This window comes from Oxyura jamaicensis, chromosome 8 (genome assembly GCF_011077185.1).
Source record: "Oxyura jamaicensis isolate SHBP4307 breed ruddy duck chromosome 8, BPBGC_Ojam_1.0, whole genome shotgun sequence".
Lineage (NCBI taxonomy): Eukaryota > Metazoa > Chordata > Aves > Anseriformes > Anatidae > Oxyura > Oxyura jamaicensis.
Window position 1 is genome coordinate 11,539,395 of NC_048900.1, and position 21,022 is coordinate 11,560,416.

General features: G+C 41.0%; 1 protein-coding gene across 9 annotated transcripts in view; it reads right to left on the reverse strand.

The window, feature by feature from the left end:
* The window catches only part of RALGPS2 (Ral GEF with PH domain and SH3 binding motif 2), a 145,439-nt gene that overhangs the window by 93,003 nt on the left and 31,414 nt on the right, over window positions 1-21,022 (reverse strand). For 4 of the 9 annotated variants that reach the window (XM_035334004.1, XM_035334002.1, XM_035333996.1 and 1 more), the window contains 2 exons: window positions 5,686-5,817; window positions 2,443-2,568 (listed from right to left, as the gene is read on the reverse strand). In XM_035334004.1, the coding sequence (XP_035189895.1) occupies window positions 2,443-2,568; window positions 5,686-5,742 (183 nt within the window). In that variant the 5' untranslated portion in view covers window positions 5,743-5,817. Of the gene's footprint in view, window positions 1-2,442; window positions 2,569-5,685; window positions 5,820-7,324; window positions 7,341-11,253; window positions 11,519-21,022 lie in introns of those variants that run through there. The other 5 variants (XM_035334005.1, XM_035334003.1, XM_035333998.1 and 2 more) reach the window with 4 other exon arrangements.

Genomic DNA, 21,022 nt, shown 5'->3' on the forward strand with positions numbered 1-21,022 from the left:
AGTGACTACCGGAAATTTTGCTCAACTGATTAAAATGCTGTAAGATATTTCAGATCCGTTAACAGCAAACAAGGCCTGAAATTAAATACTCCATAACGCTGAGACTAAAGATATAATTTTCTTTTGGGGAAACTTACGGAGAGAAACTTTTGGAGAAAACAGCAAAATTACACCAGGTTGCATAAACCCAAACTACAATCACATGTTCATAATCATAATGTGAAATGTTTAAATTTAAAAAATCGTATTTGTAAGTGGAAGTGTACCTAGTTTGAGGCCTGATATGAAAACAGTAAACACTGGATTTCAATATAGATTGTAATAAAAATATTAAAATTGAATAACATTTATACCAGGTAATATTTAGAATACTCACGAAAGTTAAAGGTTTCTGCAAAGGAGAGATCACTTAGGAGCGCAAGAGACCTATGAAAGGAGATGCCAAAAAAAGCACCTTTTCATTTTGTCCAAGTCCGTGGCAGCAGCTCCACACAGACTACGAGCTCCTTGGCTCCTCAACAGCAGCCACCTCTGGCTACGAGGCAGAGCCCTTCAAAGGAACTTGTAGCTATTCTGGCCTGAACACCAGAGTTCAAGTGGAATTAAAGTCCCTAGCCCCAAATTCCCTAAGTATTCGGATTTATTTTATGCAGAGAAAATGTAAGATAAAACTGAAAGGCTGGCAAACACCCAGACCAGCCTCTCATGGAGGAGGTGATTCACTGACAACGGAGCAAGGAGGAGGCCTGAGCCACATGCCTGAAGCCTCAGTCAGGGGTAAATCCCCTCAGCTATTCAAGAAGAAGTTTGTGTGCAGGCACCACTCCATAATCTCTGCTTTAAATTTTCAGTGTGCTCACCGAGATAAATTTAGCCATTATAATGAACTGAAATTGTTATCAATAGTTTAAAAAGCAGAATGAATTTAAAGGGGATGTTTTGTGATATATACTGCCACACATCAATAGCCTCCTCAGGACAACACATTGACTTGAATTATAAATGCAGTGTCAGGCAGAGCTTGATTACGGTCTTTCTGGTAACATATTTGAATCACTCAAATAGAGGGACCATCTGTCTTGTTAACCTCTGCAAGTAGGGTAAGAATCACCCACTGGTTTTGGCTCTGGATGGTAGCCAAGTGATTATTCTGTACCACTACACCCCTAAAAAAAAAAAAAAAAAAACACACACTACTGATGTAAGAATTAGCAAAATTTGGAGCATGCTGAACAGTCCAGAAATAAATTCACTTTCTTAGTATATAACAGGTGAAATTCAGTTACCCATCTTTGACTATGACTAAACCTACGTATAGATTTGGGCTTTGCAGCCTCCTGAAGAGGAATGCAAGCATCATAATAAATGCACTAAGAATCCTTGATAAGATCCAAGGCTGAGAAGGACATGATTGAGAGGTGACTTTCTGTATTCATCCATTACCTCTAACAAAAGTCTTACAACCAATGTACTACCACAGACCATTAACTGGAAGGTTTGACTTTCTATGTTTATCCCCAGTAGGAACATCTACAAGCAACAAAGTTGTGTGGATTTGTTACTATTAAGCTTAAATATTTCCCTACTGTCATGGACTAAGAGATTCATCCTGAGAACCTACAATACTGACTCACAGCCAACAGGTGTGCAATAGAACTACTACCAATGCTGTTTTACAGAAGACTTGAAACAACAACACTCAACCAAATGTTATGTGGGCCTTCTGTAACATAACCAAAACACCACCCAGACAGTCTGTATACAAGCCAGTCATAAGAGTTTTTCTCTGGAAAGTTTTTTTTTTTTTTTTTTTTTTTTAAAAAAAAACTCTTTTTTAAAAAAAAACTCTTTTTTAAAAAAAAAAAAGGTGAATTCCCTACTAAAGATTATAAACAGCTTTTAAGGCACCACTTCTTATTTTAATACAGGACTATTCTGTAATAACAAGAGCGAAAATTTTCTAGCCCCACTAAATGTCATCAGACACTGACTTCAGCTGGGACGTTCATGTACCATCTGCCAGTGTCTGACACTGGCTGAGCATTATGCAGGAATAGCTGTATTAAAAAACAGGAATCTGTACCTTCATTAAACCAATCAGCATAAATAAACAAACCATCAAAAGGATTAAACACCTCCAGAAAGAGAAAACAAGTTCAGATCGAGTATATCCTTGCAGCTACTATGCACATCTCAGAATTAAGGTGTGCCGTACAGATTTAAGGATCTTTGGTCTACATTGCACACAATAACGTGAAAAATGGTTGGAGAGCATAGCCCCAAAAGACTACTCAACATTAACCAGAATATAGACAATGAAGAACAGGACAGGAACCATTTTTGAAACCCAAGAATGGTGGAAATTAGTTGCAAAACACATAGGAATGGATAAGGGTAGGGAAAATTGAAAAAATTACACACCAACTAACAAAAATTACTTACGGCATATTCTTCTGGTGTAACCTTCAGAACATCAAATACCACTGCATCAAAGCTCTTCTTCAGTTCAGCTGAACCTTTGTCACTCAAAGATTCAGAACTGCTACTCTTCTGCAAAAACAAACAAAACTACCGATGATATTTTGGTTTTGTCATCTTTTTACACTGCCGAAGTCAAAATTTCTTTTCAAACATCACATTTTTTTTCTATTAGGCAAATTAACAATTAAAAAAGCCACAGGAATTACTGTCTCCCAACAAAGATCACTTGATTCAAAGACTCCCAATCTGATTTCAACAGACTTCAAAAGCAGTTCTCGATACACAACCCTTATGTATTTCAAGATGTAATTAAATTTCAGTTTTGTTGAGAAAAAGTTAACACCAAGAATCAAAATCTGAACTACAGAAAAAATCACTAATGAGGAAAAAAAATACAAGGTCTGCCCCAAAAGAATGCATCTGCATTTAAGAAGCTTAGTATAACAATTAGTTGTTTGGTTTTTTTTAAATGGTAGTAACTCAAATCTGGCAGAGATACCAGATCCAACCTAGATTATTCTATGAATCTGTATCTAGAACATACAGATATTTGCTTCCTTGCAAAAATACAAATATTGTTCAAAAATTAACACTTAGTTCAATATGAAAACAACACATCTACGTTACAAATAATCACTTCCATTGGGTATACCAATGATTCTGTTCACACATTTTTCACATGGAGGTTGAGATGTCATATCCAGGTGTACATCTCACATTTGAGCCCCAGATGTATCTAACTCAGAAATATGCACAGAGCATGCAGTATTTCTGCCCCACACTCTCCTGTGAAGACCTGAAAGGCTAAGCATTTTTTTTTTCTTATTTTTTTCTCACTTTCTGAAACCTGGTATAAAGCAAACTCTTGACTAAGAGGAAGACATGAGATGAGACATGAACAAAAAGCATCACGAGGGACCACAGGTAGTACAGTCAGTAACTGTATGAGCTTTTAACGCTTCTTCAGCAGCCAGTATGCTTGCCTTCAGTACAGCGTAACACCTATAAGCTTCAGCAACAGCATAGCCTGGACCTAAGTGCTAACAGAGCTCCCCCATCAGATTTGCTAATACTTTGTGTTGGAGACTTTTGAGAGAGACAGATCAAACAGTGATGCACAGAGCACTCATGCCCTTGCTGGGAGCTCCAACTCCACTGTAGCAAAGCACACTGAACACAAACCACAAACCAACCTTATGTTGGAGACCAATACATCCTTAGCCACTCTAACGCCTGCTAGGAGGTATCGCAGGGGTGTACCTCCTAGAAAGCTGAGAAGAATAGACTTCGACCCACATAATGAAGGAACATTCTAGCAGTAAAATTAGAGGGACTGTCAATGTTCTAAGCTTAATATCACAGGTATGGGTCATATGCACAACATGCATACAAACGAGCATTTTCACCAGACCACTTCTCGTGGAAGCCATTTTCACTGTACCTCCAGTAACATCCTGCATCACGTCTGCTGATGCCAACACAGGAGGGGAGATAGACAGCACACTGTCACCAATGCTGGCAAACAGTTCTCCTGTTCAAATGTCTTCTGAAAACCTCACTCATTTTATGGCTATACTATTTATTTTGACTTTGGCTTCCCAGTCACTACAAGAGCATTTGAACTCCTTGAGAGTTCAGCCAGCTGAAATTCAACTATTGCCCATTTTTAAGCATTTTTGTTGCAAAAACAGATAAAGAATACTCATGCTCATTTAATGTCCAGTTTTAGTGAGCTTCTTCTAACAGTACCATCTCTCTGAAAAACCTGGCTTTGGGAACACCACCAAAAACTCCAAAACAGATGTGTGTTTGCAGTAACCATTGTACTACATTTTCAGAAACATTTCCCAGTTAGTAAAAAAACAACGGGAAAAAAAAAACAAAAAAAAAAACTGCTGAAAGCAGATTTATGTAACATTGCCAATCTTTATTACGCTCCTAATCCCAACATTTTAAATGTATTTTACTTATTTTTTTTAATCAGACAACATGTGAACACTCAACTACTGTTGAGTAAAATGAGAGCTTTCCTCTACAAAAGCTTTTCAATTACATGCCAACAAGTGGCCATTCAATAATTCATAATAAGGGAATTACAATACTTGAGAAATTGGTGGAGATTATTTGATTCTTTTTAATCACACAACACTTTTCCTCTCACCTTGTTTGGACTACTTTCCATTCTCATACACACGTGCAAGTGCACAGCACACATGCAGTCCTACTATTAAAACAGATTAGTAATACACATATAAAATAAACATCTTTAAGGTTCAAATATTCTTTCAAAAAATAAACCTTTTTCAGGACTTTGTGGCTTATATCACTCTCATTTGCAGTGTTCATGAACATTGTCTTTTAAATAAAAAAGGGGGAAAGGACAAAATGAAGTCTACTATGGTAAAAACGTATTTGCAGTTTGACAAAAAAACTAAAAATACTGATGAGCAATAAAGTAACTGTCTTTCAAAGCAGAAAGCTTGGGTTCTTATTGTACATCTGTACAAGCCAAGGCATGCCAACCTAAAAAGAAACACTGCGTCTGGAAATATTACTCATAATACACTGAGGGCGGATTTTAAGTTCCCTTCATCCCAATAGTACAAGGCATTAAAAAACAATACTTGAGGGAGTGATTTGCAAGAGTTTTGAAAAAACAGACCTTGCAAGCCCTCTATCAGTGCTAAGACTCTCAAACAGATCCTCACTGGCAAAAAAAAAAAAAACTCAAAACCTTCGGTACTTACCTCCCCCCCACTCATTTAGTAAGTAGATGGCAAATGGAAAATTACATTAACTTCAAAATACGAAAAATCACTGACAGACTGCCCCAACACACACACACTACCTGTCAAATGCGAGAACATTTCCCACAGGCCTTGCCAGCCCAGCTTAGTGCACTAAGAGCATCTATTATTGTTAAAACTTGAAAAGAAAAGCTTCCTTGTCTAGATGTGACGGAAGAGAGCACAAAAAAGGCAGTTACTGGCTATGGCAAGGCTGTAAATGCTAGTTCATGCTTTCTGTTGGTATACAAAGGTCAGAACTCTATTCACATCTGAACTGGGGCACATAAAACCCATGCATCCATTTATACATGAATTTCCTGTGCTAGACCTGTTAAAAGAAAATATTACTTTTTGGTGCATTTAAAGAACTGAGTATTTATGATTTTCAGTATCTACTGAGTTTTAGAATCCTTACCTCTGAAGCAGTAGCTGCGATATTAACACTGCTTGACTGCCCGTTCATTAGATCCATACTGCCCACACCATTAGTCCTCGTCCCTACATTTACAGCAGAAGGATCATCTCCAAGGCAACTGAATGATCATTCCTACAAGAACAAAAAGTCGATCAGAAGACAGTTTGTTCAAGTGTTTCAAACAAGATTCATCATTGGAAAAAAAATAAAAAAAATAAAGAACTCCCAAAATGTTTGGACCTCAATGTGCTGTAGCCTCAGATGCATATTCCACAATTACTTGCTTAATGTGTATGGAACAATTGAAGGTTTCATGGCAATCAGCTTCTCACTGCTAGCATAGGCCTTCGTATTCTTTTCTATACTCTTTTCTATGTACCAGGTATCAACATGTAAACATATGCATTAACCCCAACAAAGCTTGGCCTGCAGCACAGTTCACATATGATTCTTTTCCTTTGATATCAAACTTTATAGAAGTACACTACAGATGTTAACTCTACTACACAGCTTCTCTAAGAAGTTAACCAATGATTCCTTAACTTAAACACCTATTCATCAGCTTTAATCGAAAATTATCACATTAATAATATCACAATTTAAGAATACAAGTGGAATTTACCTTTTTGTCCACAAGATACCCAAGCTATCGATTGGAAAAAACAAGCACGTCCATGCACACAGCAAAATCCCACACACTAACTTTTGATGCACCCTTGCAAGGATGCTTTTAGTTTTCATTTCTCCAGAGAAAAGGCCGTGAAGAAATGGAAGTCTTTGGCATACACTACACAAAAAGAGTAAGGCTATACAATATACGTGTAACAGACAGAACAAAAATTGGCTTGGGCTTAAATTTCATGAGATGCTAGTGCCCTCTAGTGTGAGAAGGATTACACATCAGTTTTCATAGGTGTATGTTCATAATGAGTGACTGCTCCTGAACCTGTTATTTATGAATTTCACTTTGGGTTTGTAGTTTGACTCCAGGACTATTACACAGGCTGCAAATAAATGGCAAAGTTAAGTGACGGGTAGCTAAGCAATATGGTATGCCAAAAAAAAAAAAAAAAAGTAATACTGCATCACATATTTAAGACCTCTACATCACGAAACAAAATCATCTGAAAACCTCCGTCTCCAAGTGAGACAAAACAGCTATATCAGACAAACAAGCCTGGAAGGCAAGAAGCTGAAATTTTTAATAATAAAATCAAAGCAATAACTTTAAAATGTCATTGTAAGAATGCAATACACATAGGAGGTCAACTGAAACAGAGAACCAATTGCGAATTCCAGCCAAACACTACAGCTGCTAGGTATTTTTGGGTAGCAGTAGTCCTTGTCTGACCTACACTGAGCTACACTTCCACAGCTCAGAACAGCCACACACACGCTAGGGTCTTGGGTTTTGTTTAAGCAACTTTGATGGGGCTGATCTCATTCACAACACAGAAAACACTACACGCCACTCTAACCTTATACTCCCAGCCCATACGCGGTAATTAAGGTTATGTTACCTCCATTAAAAATACCAGCTAAATTCTAAGTGCAGTCCATAAGGAAGGGGAAAAAAAAACCTGCTCTTTGGCTTGCAAACTCTGTTTTTGTTATTGTCTTCTTTTCCTATCCGACTTACCTGTCAGACCATCTCACATGGCATAGTTCTAGCTCCCCCATGCTTCTTTCCCATACCCTTTCCATTTACTGAACAGAAAAGCAAAGAAATGGTTTCTAAAACATGTCATAGTTTTCTTTTATCCTGTGACAGCAGAGGACAGAGATACAAGTTCTCCAAAATCACTTTCAGGCTCTCCACATGTCCAAAACACTACCGGTTGTCCCAGCTTAATCTTATTCTCTACTGAAAAACTAACCTTTAACTCCTGTTTTTAATCACTCATTATAAGGAAAATTGACAGTTTGCACAATGTCATCATAGCACACAGCCTATAAATGTATCATGCAAAACCAATCTTAAGCAAAGGACTACACCCTTGTCTCACAGATACTTCTGTTCCCTTTCCCTGGGGGTAAAGAAGAACTGGGAAGAAGCGTTTCTAACCAAGGAAAAGCAAAAGCTAATTTTTCATGGAATCAGAGAACCACGGAATGGTCTGGGTTGGAAGGGACCTTGAAGCCCACCCAGTTCCACCTCTCCTGCCACAGGCAGGGACCCGTCCCACCAGCCCAGGCTGCCCCCAGCCCCCTCCAGCCTGGCCTCGGGCATTGCCAGGGATGGGGCAGCCACAGCTCCTCTGGGTAGTCTGGGCCAGGGCCTCACCACCCTAACAGTAAAGAATTTCCTCCTTATATCTAATCAAAACCTACCCACTTACAGTTTAAAGCCATTCCCCCATGTCCTATCCCTAGGTTCCCTGACAGAGTCCCTCCCCAGGTTCCCTGCAGCCCCCTCCAGGCCGCTGGGAGGTCTCCCTGGAGCTTCTCCAGGCTGAAGAACCCCAACTCCCTCAGCCTGTCTCAGCCAGAACAAAACCAATTTTCTTTGTTCGGTCAATGGAGTTGGAGCACGCTACCTGCTTTTGTTGTGACACAGCATAACTGGTACTTTTAAAGAAACAGTGCATATTATAGAAGGCTACGGGGTTGGCAGAGCACCTCAGACAAGCTAGAGAACTAATTCCTCCAGCAGCAGCAGGGCTGAAGCCCAGTTTCCTGATGATCAGTCTCATACAACCCACACACGCTCAGACTGGCTCTCACAGCCTTCCCTCCTCTCCCCCCATTTCCTAATGCAGCTTTCTCAGGCTTTCCCTTTGCTCCCTTAACACGACGCCTCCCGCTTCCTGTCGGTATCCTAAGTTGTTGGGGTTTTGGTTGCGCCTGCCCACCCACCCTGAGCACCAGATGGACGAGCACATAGCACAGTGCTGCCTGCTTCCACCTACCAGCAAGGGAAACACAACAGGGGAGCATGGAAATGAGGAGAGAGCCTTTCCAGTGGGCAGCCAGAGGGTACAGCGGTGGTGCACACCGATCTGTTCTGCTTTTCTATGCAGTTACTGATTACATTGGAGTCTGTAGGAACTGTGTCTCCTGACCAAGCATGGTTGAAGTCAGACACCATAATGACAAGTGCCACCAGGCAGGCATGCAGAGAGCAACCATACGCACTTTAGGAAAACAGACTGCTCTTCCCTCTTCAGTTGCCTCAGCTACCCCAAGCTAGGTTGGTCAGTGGATTGTTTCCCTCTCCATCTCAAGCTCCTCCATCTGCAAGGGATGCAGGAATGGAAAACGTACCTCATGCCCAGACAGAGCCCTTAGCTCCAGCAGCCAGCCTGCCTTCCTCCTGCTGTCCTGCGCTGGGCCAGGCTCACCAAGTCACAGCCAGCACTGGATTCAGTGGCCCATCTCGTCTCCTGCTACTAAAACTCCTTTTGTGGTTTGTGTAATAAGAATACATGGAAGCTCAGATTTTGAGACTCCTGCAGGACTGCTAGAACCATGAGGTGCATAAGCATATATAAAAAAAATAAGAAAATCACTTAGAAACCCCTGCATTAAAAAGAGGCTGGGATCACAAAAATAAAACATTTGTCTACTAGGCTGTATCATCAAAAGGTGTCCGTGCAATCTTGATTGTGTGCCCATTGCTACCTAACAACATTACCTTTGAATACATTTACAAATACCTCTTCCCACTCTGTGAATACATAGCGGAGGGGCAGAATTAGCTCTGAGGTGCTAGAAACCAGCATTTACCAACTGCAAAGTTCCAGAACTCACAACATTAGCAAAGCGTGCTTAGGAAAGCTGTACTGAATCTGAGAGCACCATACTCTTTCCGTAACAATAGAGTTGTGACAACAGTTTTGGTCAGTATCTCATTCAAGGCAAATAAAAATCCTAGCAGCGGAATAACCAAGTATTTTGGTTGGTATGCACCTTCTGCTCACCACCACAATAAGCAACAAACAGCGCTAGCAGAAAGCGATCGACACCAGTGTGAAACAAACAAATGCTGCCATGCTGCAGCAGTGGGTGTCGCTGTTGTCAGAGTGTGCCCAGTATATCTGATTAGAAAAACTGAATTACATTAAATTGAACTTCCAGTTTTTCTCCTCTTCAGTTTAAATGCCTTTCTGAACACCAAGGCATTCATTAATGTGGAACTGAAAGTTTTATAGGCAGCATGAAATAGGAGACATGCATTTAAGCCAGGCTGAAAGCTGGGCTGTTGGATGCCCTACACAGTACCCTTCCTATCTCTTCATGCCATGTATGCCATACAGTAAAAAGCAACCCAAAAATACTGAAAAAAAAAGATTTGTCATAACCAGAGAACAAAAATGTCTAGGCTAAGCAGGCACAGCTTTCAGTTTTCCTTCACCCAAGGCAGTATTTGGAGACCATTCCATTACAGGAAGATGCCCAACAGGACACCTGAGCTCAAATCCTTTCCAGTGCGGAATCCAGGGATATTCTTGTCTCAGCACTGGTCAAATTCTAACTGTACTTTGCACAGTATGTTTTGCAAAACACACTCTATAAACAACATTTTAAAATATGATCCTAAAATTACATTAAAAACACCTGCTAAGGTCAACATCCAGAACCGTGAAAAGCTTTGAGGAAGCACAGCCAGTGTGATTTAGTGGACAGCTCGAGAGTTATGATGACCAACTTCCCCTTTGCTATTATTCCTAAGGTCTGTACAAAATGTCATTTCTTTTGTTTGCTAATCCCAATGAAAGAAAGAAGTGCCTGTATGGATTACCATCAACTAAGAGTGCAAAGCCACTACCAAGGACTTGGTACCAAAGAACTGTAAGACCAAAAGACCTGTTTCAAGATGCAGTCAAGCTCCTGAGCTCATGGAAACTCACTGGTATTTTGATTAAAAAAAAAAAAAAAGCTAGGAACAGAAAACAAGGAACAGAAACATATTGGGCTTTGCAGTTTTCAAGTTCCCATACACACAGCACAGCCTAACTAGATTTAGCTATTCCATACTGTGCCCTCAAGACGCTTCAATAAAACCTTGCAGACACCAAATGTATTCCAATTCTGGATCTGAGCCCTTAGATTCTTAGCAGGAATTGGTTTTTTGATTGATTGTTTTTTTCCCCCCAGCATTGCTTGGCACTTTCTAAATTAACAGCAATTTTAACCACTGAGCACAAGACAGAAACTTTCATCTCCTGTGTTCCAAGTCACATCCTTCTGTCTGGAATCACTTTGTGGAACCACTTCAGCAACTTGGATGCCTCACTACCCTTTTGATTAGAACTTGAGAAATACAGAGAGCGCCAATTAATCTATACTTTTTACCGTACATAGCTACAAGAGCCTCTATTGCAATTGCGCCTTCTGCACACAACTTTCCACCTTACATGCACACCTAGGTGTGCTTGTGGTTTTATGTGTTGAGTTCCTGAGTGTTCCCCCAACTCCCGTGGAGCCATTTGAAATAACTCTTTGCTAGGTCACAAACAGCCCAACCAACAGAAATCCAACACTAAAAACATGCAACAGTTCAGATACTGCTATTTTAATGCCAGTACTTTTGCCTTGATCTTTACGAAGTACATATTCGTGCAATACCTTTTAGTCTTTCCTTTATTGAGAGGGACATAGATGACAGTTCCCATCAGATCACCATACAGATGCTGTCACTCACTGGGGTTGCACCTGGACCAGGACGCAACACAGAGAATAGCGGTGCCCCAAGCTGCAGCATGAACGCCTTGCATGCCCAGCACACCTCTTGTGGGTCTGTACCAAGCCGGCAGCTGCAAGTTCCTGATGTTGTGCTGTACGGTGGTGCTGCGTGACCCCAGCTGCACACAAGTTGCTGCACACCCAAGTTCGCTCTGCTTGGAAGTGGTTCAAGTCAGCCTAGGGGCACGCAGGCGCCGGGGAGGGTTGCGTAAGGAAGACAAAGTACACTGGCACACAGGCACGATGGTCACCATGGTATACCAGAACTCACACCACCTGCCATCGGGATGAGGGCTGAGCACGCTGTTCTTCCCTGCAGTTTGGTACGCACGCACCTCAGTATGCCTAGAAGACCTGCATACGTAAGGGCCGTGTTGGCACAGGAACATATTACCTAAGAGTAAAGAAACCCCACTTATTTGCTGTATGTTGTCTGCTCCACAACAGGAAAGATTCTGGAAGCAGCATGAGACCGAATGGCAGTAACAAGACATTAGAGGTACTGCAGAGGGGAAAAATCCAAGGCAGTTTGAGCGACCCACCAAGCTTTTAACTCTCTTGACTTCAAGAGAAATGCATGACCTCCTCTTGCCCCCGAAGCCACTGCTCTTTATTACTTCCCGTTAGACCTCTCAAAGTCCACAGAACCTACATAAACACAGGTAAGCTGGAAACATGCCTGAAGATAGCAAAAAAACTTATCGTCTTCCTGGGTGACTGCTAAAAGGCAAAAGTGGAGATAACTGTTTCAAAACAGAACACACCCTACAGCTAAACAAGAAGGCCACGCACAAAAACCCCACAACTAAGCAGAAAGCCAGCATGGAATAGGGGAGAGGACAAAATGTGCATCCAACACTGAAAGAAGGTTTTCTCAAGTTAAACTGAATTACACCTTCTGAAGTATATTATTACACTGGAAGCACTAAAACCAGAAAAGCAAGGTTTCTGCAGAGTAAGAATAGGGATACTACGTGTGTAGTGTTGAACAAAATGAAAGTCCCTTAAACACACTTTTTAACTCTGTTCAGCAAGCATGACGGTACTAAGAGGTAATAAAAGATAACAAAATGATAAGAATAGAAACTTCATGGTAGAAATGAAATAAAAGCTCAAGCAACTCAATATAACTCCATGCTCCTGGAGGAAATTTATCACTGAAAAGCTCAAATCCCAGAGCTAAAACTTCCCATACTAACAAGTCTCCATCAGACGTATGAATCTTGACAAAGCACTTGATAAGCTGCCACAACTAGTGAGGACTGAGATAAAAGCCTCCAGCAGAAGACATGCAAGTAGATAAAGAAATGACGAAATCAGAGATACAGGAGCATAATTTTGAACATAATATTAGGCTAGGAAGAGATTACTAATAGTTATTCAATATGCAACACCAGTACAAATACTGGGAGAATGATATAACTGAGAAATAGAGGAAAGCAACAAAATACAGGAAGAATAAAGCATCTGGTAGACAGGAGAATGAAAAAAAAAATGATCATTAAAGAATCATTTGGGATGATACCTGTAAAATCTGTACGAGTCTCAGCACATCACTTGGAAATGACTAATGCTTGCATTAGTTGTAGGCAAATACTAAAGCCGATGCATTTCATAAGAGACTGACTGCTCTATTCCATGCAGTTCCGGTCATTCAGCTTTTAAAAGACTTGAACCCAAATATATGCAGGGAAGGGCTTCCAGGTGGATGGAAGACTCCATTATAGAAGGGGAAACAAGGAGACCTCATCTTGCTTATGCTAACAAGCTGAAAGCTCCAGGAGGATACACTTGCTATGTGTAAATAACAGAAGGACAAACCAAAGGAGCGTGAATAAAATGCAAAGTTATGCTTAAAATCAGAATACTGCAATCAGGTTCTTAACAGTTTCTGGAAAACAGAATTAAAATAAGCAAAGCCATAGCTGACAGCTGATACTAGACTCATTCCTGAAAGAAATTGTGTTACACAGTGCCTGTAAGAATAGTGCAGCTCACCCAGTAATGCAGAGCCCTTCCTTCACTGGTTCACACAGTCCTGCTGTAGACCCAAAGCACCTCTTTCCTCCATTTCATACATCTCAGCTGCTCAGATGTGTCACACACCCACGCCTTCCCTAAGCAGCTGGTGCCCAACAGTCAGGGTAATATCAGCTGTTTAAGCTCCAACAGATGAAATCAAAAATCTACAGAACAGCGACAAACAGAAGAATCCTTTTATTAGGTTTTACAAGGTAGTTTTAAGTACAAAATGATGCTTTGTTCAAACGCGGTCCTTAATTTAGATTCCTTTCTATCACAACAAGTGTGGTTCTCATTTTTTTTTAAGCAAACACTACCTATATAAATCATTTTCACCATCACATGTGTGCTTGCATTCTGGACAACAAAGTTACAGTGCAGCTTCTGTGCATCTCATACTTCTGAGCTCCAGAAAAAAAAGTAAGATAAAAAGACAGAGATAATATTAAGGTAATAGACAGTAAGGCTCTGTCTCAATCATATCTATCTCAATTTTCAACTGTCAAGATGACTTCTTTGCAGTGCTCAATGCTTGCCTCTTCCAGTCTCAAAAGCTGGTACATCCCATAGCTTCAATTTCCTCAGATGAGATAAAGAAAGCCTCACAGATCCAGGAGAATCTCTTTCTCCAGGACACAAACTGCTCAGTCACCCAATTCTAGTACAAAAAACAAACAAACAAAAACCTATCAGCTCTATCTGTAATCAACTTGCAACAAAGTTCAGCTGAAAGTTTTCTGAGAAGAACTGCACACAGAGAGGAGATGCTTACTGTTCTGAACTCCACCGTTCAAAAAGGAGCCATATCCAGTGGAGACAACCGACTGGTAGCCAAGAGTTAACTGGTAGATACCACGGCACAAGGCAGTGCGTTTGTGCACTAGCATCGGTACACAGCTGTGAGCAGCAGCAGAGCCTGGCCTCCCCGCAACAGGCATGAATTGAACAGAAGAGCCACTGCAAGCAACAAATGGAATAAGCCAAAAATGTGAACATGTGTTTAGCGTGCTATTTGAGCTCAGCCTGGGGTTGTAAGAGGTCTGCTTTCTTTTGACAAAAAGCTCTGTCCAGTGGAGTTTGGGACTTGTAAGACAAAACCCACATTCACTAAGTAAATAACTTTACTGCCTAAGAACTTAACAAGTTTCTGTTCAAAAATTACTTACACATTATCCAGTTCCCAAAGGTTGTTTTTTTTTTTTTTTTGAGATCATTAGCAGCCTCTACTCCAGCTTGTAGCTCTTTAGGAAGGACACTGCACAGAGAAGTGTCTTATTCCTTTGGATTTTGCTACTATTTTACAGCTGCTGTTTGAACAGACTGAACAGCTTAAGTTACGATGTGTGGTTTGCTTTTCCTCACATACGCCAAGAGGACAAGCATCAGGGAACCAGTGGTGTAAGCACAAAGTACACTGAGTATATTAAGTGTACTTAATATACACTGATATTAAGTTTCTCCATCTTCCATCTCCCCTTCTAAAATTCAAGCCCGGTGATAGTTTAGCCCATTTAAGAAACATTTCTTCTAATGGTTGAAGAAATCCAGGCTTGTTCATTCAGGAACCAGAAGACAATTCCCAAGCACACAAGGCAGGAGAAATCACATCCTGGAGACATTTTTGGACGACAGCAGCTACTGACATTTGTTTCCATGAACAAGAGGCACAGAGAGGGCAACTGAAGTAAATAGAATGATTTAAACTAGAGCCAGACAGCCTAACTAATTACACAGTTCTACAAGATGACAACCTTGCCACGACTCGCTTTTCCAAGACTCCCACCGCGTGGCCTTGTAGCAATCCATTTTGTTTGCAAACCAAAGGAATAGCAGAAGATTGATGTCGCGCTGATCAACTGTTCAGTTTGCAAAAATATTTTTGTTATGGGTTAGATAGACAGGCATGGCATCAGTGCAACCAAAGGAAGAATGCATCCATGGACACCACGCTCTGAACAGAGAAATCGTACTTAAACATGCACCAGCACTGCCCTCAATGCCACCGGCATGAATTTCAGGATCCATAACAGCCTATCTTTTTCAGAAGTATCCAGATCCATGCTTCTGTTCTGTTTCTGGATTTTACAAACACCAACCCACAAGGAAGAATTATTGTAGGCTGTGCATCAGCAACAATATCACAACATAACCCCTGAAAATTCTCTAGAAGTTGCCTTTTTATGCTTTTAATTTTTTTCCCTTTAAAAAAAAATAATAAAGTTTTAAATAAGACAACAGTGAAAATTCAGCAGAAAAGAAACATGACAATGATAATCCGCAAACGGACCCACATGGGTAGCATACTTTGTCTCAGAAGAGAACTAAAGTACTTCACAGAACAGTTTGGAAAATTATTTCAGTACAATTTTCTTTGCAACAGCGTGCAGGCAGGTTCTGAAAACCAGATGACAACTGCCAACAGGAGCTCTTCGTCACTGTCAATAGGCCACAGGAGCTGTCACCAGCAGCCACGACAACTCACACGCCAAAAGCGCACAGAAGTCAGTGATGAAAACTGAAACTGAGGACCTAGACACTGAACATCACGCATGCACGTAAAGAAAACCCGAATATCCATGCAACTCCCTGAGTCACCTTCTGTAGATGCTAGGCAGTGCAGTCAGAATTGTGACCAGCCAAACCAGAAGCAGCGTGACGCAGTCATGCCAGGGAGAGCTTTTTTAGCAACTAGAGATGACACAGGACCAACTGCTGCTGAGTAACAGCCGCCAAATCCACAGAGCTCAAGACCCGGCACACACACCTGCCTCAACTGCATGCTTCCTTCGTACGATGGGACAAAAAGGCAGAGAGATTTCACCTTTATGGGAAAGATGACAAAACCCCTCCCACTGAACACCCACCGCTGGCATCGATGAGGAAGAAAACATTGCTGAGAATATTTTATCTTTTTTTTTTGTCAAGCCATGACACACTATGTCAGTCTGTTTTAAAATCCAGCTTTCAGAGAGATGAGAGCAATCCCCATCACTAACACCTGTGATGTCAGCATTTCAACTCTTTTCCCTTTAATTTTTCACTTTTACCATCTTGCATCCATATGGAAATTTGTACAGTTGCTACAGAAATGGTGCTAACAGGAAAAACCTACCAGCTTATCAATGACCTGTACTTGGTGTGATGGATATGAGGTGGAAATACAACAGGCATTTGGGGAAGGGAGATGGATTTACTGTCTGTGCCGGTGAATTCTGCCTGTGCCATCATCCTGTGTTTGTTCGTGGAAGCGTGTCAAGCTCGGTTTGTCCAACTTGTACAAGCAATAAACACAGCAGTTGTTTACCCATCCAAGCAGCCAGATCTTCTCCATGTTTCTCACTCTCTTCAGAAGAACCTCAGTAAGCAAGGCAACCGATAAAGCGAGATGTTAAGACTCATCCACCACCAGCTCAATGTTAAATACTTTTCTTCACCCAAGACCAGTCAGTAACTGCTGACTACCAAAGCATCTGCCTAAAAAAATAAAACGTGATAGAGAAACAGCAAATCCAAGATAATGCACATGTGTACGTGGGATTTCAGCAAACCAAATGCATGTTACTGTCTGGTAGTAGGGACCAAGCGTGCCTTCACTTCCATTGCAATCATTTAGAGGAGACGTTTTCATGAAGGAGGACAATATATTGTTATAAGATGTTATCAGATTTTTCCTTGTTAGCAAAACAGAAACACTAGGTTGCAGGGAAATCTTGTCTCTTCAGATACTCAAAGAAGACAAACTTACTTGGAAGTGTGAAGTTCTGGTAAAACCATCTCATTGCTTGTGCACTGACAATAGTTGAAGCACCAGAAGAAAATAAAAGCAATTTCAGGTAAATGGAAAGTATAAATGAGAGCCCTGCTGGAGCTATTTCTAAGCCATCTACTTACATTATTGATGAAAGTATTTGTTCTAGAGAAAGAATGACATAATAAATACCTACATAGTTTGTAGAACTTGTATAATTGATGGAGAACAACACTTTCCAGGAGACATCAAAAAGACATCAAGATGTAACACAAGCACTAATTTGAAGAGCAGAGCTGGCAAAGCATGGGATCCAACTAAACAAAACCATTTGGGTACCTCTAACAGCAGGAAAGGTAAGCCTCACATTCTCAATGAAAAAACAAGGGGAAAAAAAGAAACTGCAGGAGAAAGATAAAACAATGGAGTTCTTCACAGCGTGTGACAACTCTAAACTAACCAGGGACCAAGGAAATAAAATATTTTTTCCAAGTACTTCCTAAGGGGATAGGGATGTTATTTTGTTTGAGCCATGCTTCAAATAACGAATGCAAAAGTCATTAGCTGCTAAAGGAGCATACACCCTTCTGCTCGACACTGGATTTAGTGGCAATAAGATGAACGTAAGAGACAAGCAGAACCTAAACCCGAACACACTTGACTGGTGTTACAGAAGTTAAGGCACAAGATGCACACACACACAAAGCTGATCGGCCTGCATGGCTTCCCAGGCACAGAAAAACTGTAGGCCCTTGAGCTAAGGAATGGACAAGCATCTTCTTCTAGATCACACATATCATGGGAATTCCTACAACTTTTAAATGCCTCTAAGTACATGACAACTGATGACAGAGTATAAGCATTCGTTGGATTTATTTTTTTCAGCATTTCAGAGTCAACTTCCAGCTTGTTTACCCCACACAAGAGCAGCATTCCCATATGCCTTCAATACAGTCCATCAAGTAAGATTTTTAAGATTATTCCTGCACTACAAGCTCAGTAAGTTCACGAGAGACACCCTGTCCAAATTCTACTTAGAAATTTGAAATATTCAGTGGATGATTGGATAATTATTACTCAAACATATCCTTCAGGTTAAGATGTGCAGCTGTCTCCATTTCTGCCAGATCAATGGATGCAGGCATTAAAAATTGATTCAATTACAGAGATGTGCAAGCTGAAAACTTGGATCCAGGAGCAATGACAAGAGAGACTGTAGATAATGTGATTTTGGTACAGGTTTGGAGGAGAATGGTGATTTGAATGCAAACACTGTTTTACAGCAGATACCACTTCATTCTTAAAGAAATCATGCTGTTTAGCTAAAACCCAAATTACATTCATCTTTATGTTAATCTTTCTAACTGATAAAAAGTAAATCTTGAATGCTACATTTCATGGAAGTTCACACCCTGAGGTGGCGGGGTGTCACAAATAAGAAGACAAACACCATTCTTATGTGACCATTCAATGATATTAACTGTACCTTCAAAAGGTTTATACCAACACCATCAAAAAACAAAACAAAACAAAAAAAAAAAACTAGGAACTGCTACTTCAGTTGCTACTGAGAACTGGAATCTGTGATCTTGGCACACAGATCAGTAAATGTTTTGCTTTTCTTCCTAGGATCCTCAAAACCCGCACGGTGCTAAAACAAAGGAGTGGTGAGGACCTCAGGGAAACCACAGCTGGATGAAAGCAGAGATGCTCGCATCCTAAAACATTTACCAGGTAAACTTGTCTATTTGCTAGCAACTTCTGGCAGGACAGCTGTAAGAGTTCTGTCCTAGATTCTGCACAGCTTGGTCAAAACAAGTATTTTTGGTATTATACAAGATTCACTTGGAAAGGAAGAAAACCACGGAAAACGCCATGCCTTTGAGACCAGGTTTCATACCATTTTAATACTTGATGATACTGCAACACTTGAAGGTATCAGTACCGTGAAAGATTCAACTGACCTGCCCACACAGATCTCAAATTTTAGAAAAATCCAAGCTACAATATTTGGTGAGGAAACTGAAAAGCCTAAATATCTGATACATTTTTCTACTGCTCAAAAGAATACTTCAAGGCAGCACTGAAATACCCCAATTTATTAAAGCCAAGATCATTTGTTTTAGGGAACCACTATCTGCAGTCTCTCCTGTTCGGGTGAATTATCACCTTACTTTTCTTTACACAAACTAATAATTCGTTCTCCCATTTTGTACTACCAGCAAGGAAGTTGCCTCTTCCCTGGTAGGAGAACGGCTGACCAAGGCAGTACCTCGGCTGCAGTTTGAAAATACCCCATTCCTGTAATCGGTTTCAGACTGAGCTTGCCAAGTCGGGAAGGTTCAGTTTCATCACGAATGTTATCGAAAGATAAATGAGAGGCAACCACCTCAAAGGCACTGCTACTATCTTCCCGAAGAACTCAGCAAGCAGCTAGCCACAATAAGGTCAGGGTGTTTTTGGCCGGTGGCATACTCTGGCAACAGCTTTACCACTTAAAAGCTACGAGATGCAAGAAGCCACACCACCTCCGAGACAACGGGGGAAAAACAGCCTCTTGAAAAGAGCACAAACACAGCTACCAGTTTAAACACGGTGTCCATATAACGATTTACAAGGCAGCTTTCTGACCCAAGACTCGCTTTCTTCCAGCAAAGTGGAGCAGGGTTCCCCAGCAGAGCTGCGCAGGGCTGATAACCGCCGTCAGTCTGAGGGGCTCGCAGGCAGCAGGGCTGCTCTCCCACCAACTGCTCCATCACCAGGCACGCGGGCCAGCTCTGCAGCAGCTCACTCGGGGACCCAGCAGCATGCTGAAGCCAGCCCCATCCCTAAAAAAGGAATGTAACTTGTGAGTGGTGTCTCCAGCAGAGGAAAGGCTCCTCTGTCTCTTCTGAGATGTAGTTCCTGATTTTTGAGGATAGTTACTAGAAAATGTTGGCCTTCTCTCCATTAGCAGAGAAGCCAATTACGAGTTCCAAAACACTGTAATTTTCTTCCTGTAAGCAAAGCACTTCAATCAATATTAGGAGATTTATAAGTAGAGAAAGCCACAAAGAACTCCTGAGTAGCTGGCCTAATGATAAGATCCAGAACCACACCCTAGTGCCCCAGGGAGAAGAGATGTCCGATTCCATTAGTGACGTGGAAGCTAACAGGGAAAGATGACACCAGAGAAAGAGAGAGACTGGCAAGAAAACTTCAGCTGCCAAAGCCCATCACCTCTCCTCATCGTCAGTCCCTACTCACCCCAACAAGTACCACCACAAAGACATCTGTGAGGTTCAGTGCCAGCCCAGAAATCTGTCACCCGGCAGCCACACGGACTCCAACACACCTCAAATCAGCAAGGGAAGTCTTTTTTTCCTGTTCCCCTGAGAGATATCCCTCCTGGAGGGTAACTTCATCACTGCCCAATCCTAGTTCTGCACTTCAGACTATCACTTCATGAAAATAATACATACCGCCATGGATACTTTAAATATATAAATACTTCAAGAAAATCATTTAAAAACTAGCTTTTTTTCCTCCAAGAAAAGGTACAGCTGAAATAACTACTTCAAGCCTTCAGCTCTTCTACAATATGCTCTTGTTTACAAACAAGGGATTTAATGAGAGTTAAATATGGGTGCAACAGCTCAGCAAGACTTTTTCGTGTTAGATGCTTGCACTGTTTTTATCAAACAAACTTCTGTTTTCAGCTATATCACTCAACATTGGCCAAGCAGATTTTATGTTCATCCATCTAACTTAGCATAAGAAATCTCTCTGAATTACTACATCGCTACTATGTAAAGTCTGTATTAAATGACTTTTCTATCACAACAGATTCCACATTTTCCTAAGTTATCCTTTATAGAAGTTTAGTCCCAGCAATGCACTTTC